At 36.4% G+C, this 11798-nt stretch overlaps 1 protein-coding gene across 1 annotated transcript; it reads left to right on the forward strand.

Moving 5' to 3' along the window:
* Positions 1-3937: 3937 nt before the first annotated feature.
* On the forward strand, positions 3938-5044 carry LOC147456510 (uncharacterized). Its single transcript, XM_086513856.1, has 2 exons — positions 3938-4676; positions 5034-5044. The coding sequence occupies exons 1-2, from the start codon at positions 3938-3940 to the stop codon at positions 5042-5044; spliced, it is 750 nt and encodes a 249-aa protein (XP_086369982.1).
* Positions 5045-11798: the final 6754 nt, after the last annotated feature.

Genomic DNA, 11798 nt, shown 5'->3' on the forward strand with positions numbered 1-11798 from the left:
TAGTACTAGCCTTATCAAGAATGGATAGATGGCCAATCTACAAAAAAAAACATGTTTCTTTACTAAGAATGGTCAAATGGCCATTTTAGAGTGTAATGCTTTTTTTAGTCAAAAGAGATGGACAATCTAGCAAGAACTAAGCTAGAATGGACATGTGGTCAATTTAGAGAGCATGTACGCATAGGAATCACCATATTAGAATCACCTAACCTAGAATGGATATGTAGCCAATCTAGATAGCACATGTAACAGTAAAACAACACAAACTAAGAAAGAAAAATTACATGTGGTTTAGAAACTGAACATGTGTCCGAAGATGTTGGTTCAAGCAAGAAATCATAGTATCCTTCTAATCCAGTATGGATACACATGTTTTTTCAAAAAATGGGCACACTCACATATGACCATCATCTAACCTAGATCCAAGTGAACCATATTGAATAAAGTGCTCTATAGAGTGCACCCTATTTTAAGGGGACTCAAAGCTTTGATGAACTAAATTATTTGTAGAAAAGTTATCTTCTTACTATAGCATGTTTTGAAGTTCTTTATATATGACCATCACTTGACCTAGAATGGACACGTGGTCAATCTAGGAATCACATATGCACATAATAACAACATAAGACCATCACTTGACCTGGAAGGGACAAGTGGCCAATCTAGGAAACAATATGCACATGTAACAACATGTATATGACCATGAGTTGATCTAGAATGGACACATGGCCAATCTATGCAACACATGGGACTATTAAAGAACATAGTTATGACCTGGAATGGATAGATGACCAATCTAGACAATACATGTGACTATTAAATAACATAATTACACATGTATTTCATAGAAAAGGTCACATTCACATATGACATCACCTGACTTAGAATGGCCAAATTGCCATTCTAGAGCGTGCTTTTGACTAAACAAGAACATATATACATGTGTTGATACATCAAAAGAAAGGGCATAGAAAGAAGATACTAGCATGCTTTTTTAGTGAAACAGAGTCGGAAAACTAACCTAGAACGTACATGTGGTCAATCTAGAGAGCATGTATGCATAGGAATCACCACATTAGCATCACCTAACCTAGAATGGACAAGTGGTCAATCTAGATAGCACATGTAACAATAAAAGAACACAAACTAAGAAAGAGTAATTACATGTGCCTTAGAAAATGAACATGTGTCAGAAGACATTGGTCCAAGCAAGAAATCATAGCATCCTTCTAATCTAGTACAAAAACACATGTATTTCTTGAATAGGGCACATTTATATATGACCATCATCTGATAATTCTTTGATAGGTGTCCAATCTTAAGTGTACATATGCATAACAAATTACATCCCATCATAACCTAATCTCAAATGGATAGATGGCTAAGATACACAATACACATGGGTATGAAAGAACATGCAAGCATGATTTTCTTAGGAAAGAAAGATGGAAAATCTAGAAAAAATGAACCTAGAATGGACGAATGGTCAATTTAGGTGCACATTTGCACATGAAAAAACATATGTCCATCATATAAGGTAGAATGGATAGGTAGCCAATCTGAAGTGCAGATATGACAACAAAAACATATTTACATCTATTTATCCATTAGAGCTAGTGCAAAAAATACAAAACTTTTTCCTTTATCTTTCTTACAAAAATTGAACCTAGAATGGACAAGTGGCCAATCTAGGCAACACAAGTGATTATTAACACTAGAATGGTAACCTAACAGGACATAAAAGTGTCCTTTCAGGGTTTTGGGAAAAAATTCCAAAACCATAGTAGATCCACTCATTTTGAAAAATCCTTTCATGAGCTTATAGTTCAATAACTACTACATATGGAAAAAATGAGAAACTTGTAATTTTTCTCATCCCTTGGTCACTAAAAGCCTCCAAAGTTGATGGACCAGTGCATTTTGCCCAAAACAACAATTTCTTACGGTTGATTGCATATAAATAAGACTGGGGATTTTTGTAGGACATGAGCTAAAATGCCCCGTTAACTTCAATGGGTTGGTGACCAAAACATATGGTTGCTTTTACCTCACTAATTTTTTTTTGGTAAAAAAAAAAGGTACAAAAAAGTTGCATTTTGCCATTCTACGGACCTATCATCAAAGTTTCTATAGTCACGCTCAATACAGATACTATATACATGTTTTGTTAGTTTCCTTTGGGCCTTTGGATTCAAAAGGAGCCATGGAGCATGTCAAAAGGATAATGGATCTCTTACAATTGGAACCTTGGGGGCAATGATAAAGTGCTAAATATAGCAAACATGAAAAAACTGGGTTTAGCATTATGACCTCGAGAAACCCATAAAAACTACTCAATATCTAGCCAAGTTTGTAGTCTATGATTAGATATGGTTACTACATACAAAATACACACAATTGGCCTAAGAAACTAGCAATATTGAGAAAGTTATACTTGCTACTCTAAAATGTATCGTATTCTTCAGCAATCAAAAAACTCACCCATCATCATATACTATGCTATATAGCATATTAGGTCCCCCAAAACTCAAGGAAGATTAGCTTTTTGTTATACATTACACTTACACAATCAAAATTAAATTTGGATATCAAGAAAGCCACCAAAAAAATCATAAAAGTGCTAATTTTGGCCAAAAAACAGGATTATGCAATTCTTATAAATTGGTCATAACTTTCAATTTTAACACTTAGCTCTCCCTACAAGCATCAAAACATGTTGAGAAATATAAAGGCCTAACCTCTAGCCATCTGAACCTCACAAACATGAAGTTTAGAGTGGTATAGTTGCCAAAAATTGAAAAAAGGCCAAAAACAGGACCCGTGTTTTCACACAGTTTAGGTTCAAAAATGTTGTGCAAGAGTAAGGTTAATGGTGAGATCTATACTCAAAAAAAATGCTAAGTTTTTTTTAGCTCATAAGGCAAATTTATGGATTTATAGCACCTAGAAATTCATTTTCATACTCTTCAAACAATTCAAGCAAAATGGTCACTTAACAGGAGACAAAAGTGTCCAAGGACATAAAAGTGTCCTATTACCATTCTAGTGTTAAAGAACATTGTTATGTATGTCTTTTTTTTAAAGGACACATTCATAGTCTTTTTTTTTAAAATGACACATTCACATATGACAATCATCTAACCTAGAATGGATAGGTGGCCATTCTGAAGTGTACATATGCAAAACAAAGTACATCCCACCAAAAGCTGAATCTAGGCACATTTGAACTCTAGATTTATCAACAAGTTCATTCTAAGTTTGGAATATGTCAACTTTTCTAATCAATTTTCTTAGAGAATGTGCTCTACATTTTCCACATGCAATGTAGAATAGGTAAAGGTAATTAGGTTTAACTTGTTGACACTTGAAAACATCCATTGGATTCTAATATAATCATGAATTTCACTACAAAATAAAAGCATGGTAAGTTCAAGTTTAAGCCACCCACCTTGGGATGGGTTATTTTCTTTATGATCTTCCTTTGGCATAGGTAACTCTAGACTGGCCACTTATCCATTCTAGGATAACAAATTAAGGTGGCAGTTCTAGCGTGTGAATCTTCAATGTCATATTTTTTTCACTACATTTTCTTTCTTTTGTATGTTTCAAGAACTACCTTCATTATCTTTTTTTCTTGATACCCTCAAATGATATTGTATTTTCTTCACCTTGTGCCTTGATTCTCTACCTTTTCTAATTGTTTTGACGAATTTTGAAATACTTCTACTTTGTTTCCTTTAGATACAGAACATGACATGGTTTCTACATCCATGCTCCCAACACAAACACTAGGTAAGGATTCCCTAATATGCACATTGATGGAAGCCTTGAAACGCATTTAAACTATTTGAAATATATTGTAGAAGACAAAATTGATCAGCAAGTGGGAGATGGTAGCAATAATTCTATGTTGGTTCATCTAGTGGAAACCGCTCCAATGGATGATGGAGTACAACTTGAAAAAGAAGTGCAAGATGATCAAGTTGATGCCAGTAACTCAAGCCCAACCATGTCAAAGAAGTCCATGTTGACAATTGTGTTGGACTTGAATGGTGTTTTACTGAAACGTTGCCCCCAATCATCCAACCTTCATGAGTCTATTCAACTAGACTCTAGAGGATATATTGTTCTTAGGCCAAGATGTCTTGAGTTTCTACAATTTTTATTGCAAAGATTCAATGTGGGAATTTGGTCAACTGCTAAACTAGCTAATGTTCTCCAAATTGTAAGGACATTGACAAATAGGACAGAGACAACATTACCATTCTTTGCAGTGTGGGGTCAAGAATCTTGCTTTGTTCTTGAAAACCTATATCGACCGGACAATCCAAATGTGCAAGCAATGTTTAAGAAACTATCCAAAATTTCTTTTGGGTTTGAATGTGTCCCTCGACGAACAATTCTTATTGATGACTCCTCATACAAGGGTTGTGTTTCACCAGCAAACAACAGCATATTCCCTATGATGTTTGATGAGAAAAATAAGATGGACAATGTTCTCATGGGTGAGCTACTTCCATATTTATTGAAGGTTGATGAAGCTAGGGATGTTCGTGTAGCTATTGAATGCGAGCAGTATGGACAACCCCCAATTTCCAATGATCGCAAGTATGATGCTGTCATTGCATATTGGAGAGAACCTAATGCAAAATGGTCAATGCACGAAGTTGAAACAGGTAGGTTGCCAATAGATAATGCTATTGACACACAAGAGGGATCAAAAAACTCAAATAGCCAACAAGAAACAGAAAGGCAGAAGATAGGAGAGATATTGTCAAAAGAAGCCTCAACTATTGACACCATGAAGGGGCCTCAATTGATTTCATTAGCAAGGAAACTAGGTTTCACAACTGCACCCTTGAAGGTTGTATCTACAAGAGCCTTTATCAAGAAGTTGTAATTTCAGCACAATTTTCTCAAACTTGATAAGGGACTCCAAGGTAATGCTCAATCCTAGCCATTCTCTTAATTTACACTAGAATTTATCTAGTGTAAATACTATGATTGACAATTGATTGTGTTTATTCTTGCAGATTTGGTTTAGGGAGTATGCTATTTGAAGCATGATCTGTAGAGACTTGCAGCAGATTGGAGACTTTAATGTGATTGTAGACATGTATTAAGAACAAAATTTCATATTCTCAAGAATATTTTGTATTAACACATCATTTGGGTTTTCCAATATCACTTGTTATAATGTGTAACTTGGGTTATTCTATAATTAGTTGTAGAAACTTTGTTCACTGTAGAAATCCAAGTACTAAATTTTAATCAAGAAGGAGGCCTAGGACATTGTCAAATCACAAATGGAGTTTGATAATTTTCATAGTTTCTCGCAAAAGATTTCTCTAGACTATGAAGGTCAATATTTTTAATCTAGAATGACCAAGTGGTTGATCCAACATGACCAAGTTGCCAATTTCAAATTTAAAAGTGGTTTTATTGAGAGAGGTTGAATGGTTTTCTTGGAATTTTATGCAAAATATTTCTTTGAAAGGTTTAGAAGACTAAGTGGTAGATAGATAATGGTGAATAACATGATAATAAGTTCAACATGTAATGACCAAGCTCCCCAAGAGATTCAATTTTTGATAAATTTAGTAAAGTGTCATGTCTAAAATAGACAATTCGTCAATATGCGCACGTTATATGAGCCTTCTATCCATTCTAGGCTAGATGAGTAAAAAAGTGGTCAATTCTAGGTCAAGTGATGTTCATATGTGAATGTGCTCTTTTCTAGAAAAGACATGCATAACCATGTTCTTTAATAGGCACATGTGTTGTCTAGATTGACAACCTATCCTTTCTAGGTCAAGTGATGGTCGTATGTTGTTACGTGTGTATATCTACACATAGATTTACCACATGATGTCCAAGTTCCTTTTTTCTATATTTTCTATCTTTCTTTCCCAAAAAAGGTATCCTTGTACATTATTTCATATTCATGTGTTTTGTGTATCTTAGTCATTTGTCCCTTCGATGCTAGGTTATGGTGGGATATACTTTGCTATGTATATGTGCTATTCACATTGACCACATGTCTATTCTCGGTCTCGTGATGGTCATATATGAATGTAATCTTCTCTAAGAATGACATGAATAACCATGTTATTTAATAGTCACATGTGGTATCTAGATTGACCACCTACCCATTCTAGGTCAAATGATGTCCAATCCCAGATCATGTTTTATCTTTAATAGTCACATGTGTTGTCTAGATTGACCACTTGTCCATTCTAGGTCAAATGATGGTCATGTACTGTTGTATGTGCATATCTCCACATAGATTGACCACCTCTCCAATCTAGACTCATTTTTTCTATCCTTCTATCTTTCTTTCCCAAAAAAAGCATGTTGGTATGTTATTTCATACACATGTGTATGTTCTTACATACACATGTGTATGTTCTTACATAGGTGTATTTTGCACCTAGATTGACCACTTGTCCAATCCAGACTCATTTTTTCTAAAATTCTATCTATCTTTCCTTACAAAAGTTTCCTTGTATGTTCTTTCATATTAATGTGCATGTCCATTTTAGGTTAGGTGATGGTCATATGTGAATGTTCTCTTTTCTTAGAGTGACATGCATAACCATGTTCTTTAATAGTCACATGTGTTATCTAGATTGACCACCCATCCATTCTAGGTCAGGTGATGGCCCTATGTTGTTACATGTGCATATCTATACATACATTATCCATTTGTCCAGTCCGTGCTCATTTTTCCTATATTTTCTATTTTTCGTTCTCAAGAAAATCATGCTTGTATGTTCTTTCATATTCATGTGTATTGTGAATCTTAGCCATCTCTCAATTCCACGCTATAGCTTACAGTGGGATGTACTTTGTTGTGCATATGTGCACTTGAGATTGACCACCTGTCCATTCTAGGTTAGGTGATGGTCATATGTGAATGCGCTCTTTTCTAGAAAAGACATGCATAACCATGTTCTTTAAGAGTTACATGTGTTGTCCAGATTGACCACCCGTCCATTCTAGATCAAGTGATGGTCGTATGTTGTTACATGTACATATGTACACATAGATTGACCACCCATCCAATCCACACTCATTTTGTCTATATTTTCTATCTTTATTTCCCAAGAAAAGCATGCTTATATGTTCTTTCATGTTCATATGTATTGTGTATCTTAGCCAAAAACTAACTTAGAATGGACAGGTGACCAATCTAGATTCCAAACCATACAAGGCTTCAACTATTAAAAAATGTACAACTTATCATTATCTTCTTTATTGGATGCATGTGTAATCTATATTAGTAATCTATTTATTCTAGGCTAGATTAAATACAAATATGTTCTTTCTTGGTTATGTGTGCATCTACACTAGCAACTATCCAGCTTTGGCCAATTTTCCATGTTTTCAATGCAGACTCAAAGCCAAAAAGTATTTCTTTATTGGGATGGAAATCTTCTTCAAGCCATGAGGACTCATCTAGTGGTACTTCTAAGAGACCTTCATAAGAAGATTATTCATCCTTTAGTCAGATGCCACTTATGCGCAAAAAAGAAAGAAGAGTCCTTATCTTGGACATTGAAGACCTACTACTTAAGTCGATTGAAATGCAACATGGCGATGCCATATCATCATGGACTGCCCACATGCGCCTCATAAAAGAAGACAAAATTTGTTTTGCTATACGCCCTGATGTAGATGTCTTTTAAGACTTTTGCTTTCACTATTTTGAGGTTTGGATATGGAGGTGTTACAACCTTAAAAAAGCTCAACATATCATTCAAACATGTTTTCCTAGCCACCATAGTCAATTTATGATGCTCTTGAGTAACAAGAATTGCCAAAATCCAAATATTATGTTGGGGTATAAAAGAGTTTACCACAAGAATTTTTCATTGGTATGGGATATGTTTCATGATTTACATGCAGGGAATACTTTGATTTTTGATGACATCCCATATAGAGTTATGTGGAATATGCAAGGCACATACCTTATCTTTCCAAAAATTTGGAGACAGTCACCGCTAGAACTTCAAAGCTTCTTGGAGACAACCATGATACCTTGGTTGCTAGGGTGGTTACATGCTCCAGAACGAAGGGATTATACTCGCAACACAGTTGTCAATATGTTTGAAGATCCTGAGACAAACTATGTCACAAATGTGTACTTATCAAGAAGGAAAAGTTTGGATTGATTCAATGAGAGTGCATCAAACTTTGTGGATGGAAAGGGGACTTGTAATTCTTTTTTTGGCTATTGCAAGCCATTGTACAATATTTTGATAATCAATTTAGTGATCATTTTGAAATTTTTTTGTTGAATGAAGTGCTATGTAGAGTGCACCCTATTTTAAGGGGACTCAAAGATTTAACAAACTATTTTTTTATAGAAAAGTTATATTCTTACTATAGCATGTTTTTAAGTTCTTTATATAATAGTAACATTGTATCCCAAAAGTATGATATAATGAAGGACATCATTCTCTAATGAAGTGTTGTTTCTTCAGTAAGTTTATCACATGGTTATGAACTATCTCTAAAGTAAGATTTGTTGAGCGCAATGTTTGGAAAATGTCTCATATGGTAATAATCCTATAATTTTTACTAATAACAAGAAAAGTATTTGAGATGACTAACTCATGTGTACTCCAGATTGTTAGCCATGCTTTTAGCACTATATAAGAATTAAAATGTATAATGATTTGTTTAGTTTATCATTTAGTTGTTACGAGGAATACAAATATTATAGATGTGAAAAGGGCATGACATTTGATGTGATTAACATATCCTAGTGTAATGATTTCAAGAGAATTAGTTTTAAGCCAAGCTATGTCTAGAATGGCCAGGTGGTGGATCTACTTCACATTCCATTGAAAGACTTGATTACTAACATGTGTGTAAGGTCTCTACTTTTGAATTTCACACAAGTTCTATTACGCATTTGAATTTTTTTAAACCATCAATCATTATTTAAGATATTCGAGTTCAAATTATGAATCGTAAGTTGAGAAAACCTAGAATTTAAAATTTACGCTACAAAATTCTGACATGTTTAGCTATATGAATCACTAATTAACTTATTGTAAGACTTATTTAGAGATTGTAGAATTTTCTTTTACTGTTGTAAAGTTAATGTAAGACTGTAAAGTTTAACTTAAAAATATAAAGTAAATTATCATTAAAGAAATAAATAAAATAATTATAAAGACAAAAGAATACACAGGGATGACAAATGAAGGCACATGGACTCACCTGGACTCACATAGGAGGGGACAAAGTGGGACACACTGTCACATGAAAAGGAGAGGCTAGTCTTGACTAATCTTAATGAGGGGGGGCTGTGTGGCCTTATCTTTTGATGATAATGACAAAGTGGTCAAGCTGATGGGTACGAAAAGGGTACCAAAAACGCGAGTATGATTTTTTGGGGAATTTTTTTTATAAAAAAATTATTATTATTATTTTTTTTTTTGGAAAAAGAAAAAAAGTTGGACGTTTTCTTTTCTGCTATAAATAGAGCATCCATGCTCACACTTTATACATAGAGATTGCCTCTATAGTGCTCACGAAGTGCTGCCACTTCTCTTAGAGAGAAGGCGTCCACAAACCACTAAGAGAGCAAAAACTTTAGTGGACTAATAAGGTGCGTATTAATTAAGCATTCAATTAACTTTAGGAATGATGTATGTGTGTTATCTCTTACTCTAATCTCTCTAATAGATTAGTAACATTCAATTAGCTATGTGTGTGTGTGTGTGCTATCTCTTACTCTAATCTCTCTAATAGATTAGTAAGATTCAATTAGCTATGTGTGTGTGTGTGTGTTATCTCTTACTCCAATCTCTCTAATAGATTAGTAAGATTCAATTAGCTATGTGTGTGTGTGTGCTATCACTATGACATTCGGAGCACATTACCGCTCAGATAGACGCACAAAAACAAAGAAAAAGTTGAAGGCAAAAATCTCGGGAGTGGTAATGCTGGAGTCAATAAGCGCGGTAATGGTCCTTCAACAATCGTTGCGGTAATACCCCCGGCTAAATTTCCGCAATTATATCCGCAGACTTTACCGCAATTATTACCGCGACGTTTACCGCACCCGGAGTATTTTTTTAAAAAAAGCAGATGACCATTTGGATGGTAGGACCCATCCAAATGGTCATTTGCCTTTTTTTTCCTATACATTTAATAAATAAAAAACAACAATTTCATTGCACCAAAACTTTGGACCAAAATCAAATGTTTAATTATATTGGAGAAACTGTTCAAAAACAACAATTTCATTGCACCAACCAAATTCAAATGTTTAATTATATTGGAGAAACTGTTCATTACAAAATTGCCCAAATAGGCGATGCATGGCGGCTATACAACTGTGGCCAAAAGAACACTTGGGCCAAAATCAAGTGTTTAATTATATTGGATATTACAAAATTGCCCAAATAGGCGATACATGGGGGCTATGCAACTATGGCGAAAAGAAGACGCGCGCGTGGGCCCAAAAACACTTGGAGGATTGAGCTACTCGGATCCTGGGACCTCTCGAGGGACTCCTTGACTCTGGAAAAGAAAAAAACAACAAAACCTTTAATTAATACAAATGGATACATAAAGCTGCATGCAATGATTTTTTAAAAAAAGTTCACACTTACAGGCTGTAGTGTACGACATGCATTTTCAAATTCTTCGCGATTGATTTTGTTGTTTTCATACAGCTAGCACCATGTCTGATATTCGGAGTGGCTCTCTCTGTATCTCTGGATCTCTCGGCTTGGACGGGTCATAGTAATATTTTGTTGTATATCAATTAAAAAATATCACAAACCTAACCTTATTACCACAAATTAAATCAATTCAAATGAATATCCGCACACTCACAAATTTATCTTCCCATGCTGCTTTTTTGCCCGAGCCGTAATGCGTGGGCGTTTTCTGCGCCCTCGCCTCCACCTGCTGAGTGTGCGCCCTAGCACCTGTCGCTCTCTCGTCCTCCAGCTTGCCCTCGGCTTTCTCCCACTCCTCGTCGTGAACATTTCCAAGGCGATAGTTGTGACCCTCAGATTCAAATGTTTGCTTTGCCGCCCTCCGCACACTGGACTTCTTATTTTTCAAGAAATTCTTGATGTATTCCTCGAGCCACTGCCTAGAGAACTCTTCCACTTACGGATTAGGGAACCGCATGAGCAATGTCGTGTGAATGTACGTCACGTCGGGTGGGTCCTGATCTTTGAAAGATTTAAAGCAATCTTGGCATGTCGAGTGGATCAGCTGGTTAAGGTGCCCTCGAAATGTCCTCCCCAAAGAGGAACCTAGATCCACCTCCCCCCCACGATGTATATAATAGTAGTACCCACGAGCGTCCGGGGCGGGCGCATCGCGGTCCTTATCCTCATGTGGAGCTCCAAGGGGTGAGCGAGGAGGTCGGGGTGTAAGAGGAGGTGAATCTGTAGCACTGCCCCCTCCACCACCAAAGCAGCATGAGCCACTACCTCGACGAGAGCGTGAGCCACCACTACGGGAAGAGCGCTGGCCACCCGAAGAGCGCATGCCCGAGCCCGAACCGCTGGGTGGTGTAGGCGACGGATAACTCGACGGTGCGGGCGTGGATCGCTGCGAATGCAAGGTAGAGGGAGCTACGGGTGACGGGAATGTCGAGGGTAAGGTGGAGGGAGGCCCACTGGGAGGCACACTCTACACGATCGGAGTGCCGGCGCCCGGTGTCGCAAGCGGTGAGAGCCCATAGGCAGCCAACTGTGCTGGTGTGTACCGCCCTCGAAGACTCTGCTACGAGGATAGCCACTCTGCCTGGGCGCGGTAGG

The sequence above is a fragment of the Adiantum capillus-veneris genome, chromosome 6, assembly GCF_014529385.1.
Source record: "Adiantum capillus-veneris isolate H3 chromosome 6, ASM1452938v2, whole genome shotgun sequence".
In the NCBI taxonomy this organism is placed as follows: domain Eukaryota; kingdom Viridiplantae; phylum Streptophyta; class Polypodiopsida; order Polypodiales; family Pteridaceae; genus Adiantum; species Adiantum capillus-veneris.

Bases quoted from the DNA above. Each gene is read 5' to 3' on its own strand.
- LOC147456510 (XM_086513856.1), top strand. From the start codon at position 3,938: ATGGATGATGGAGTACAACTTGAAAAAGAAGTGCAAGATGATCAAGTT.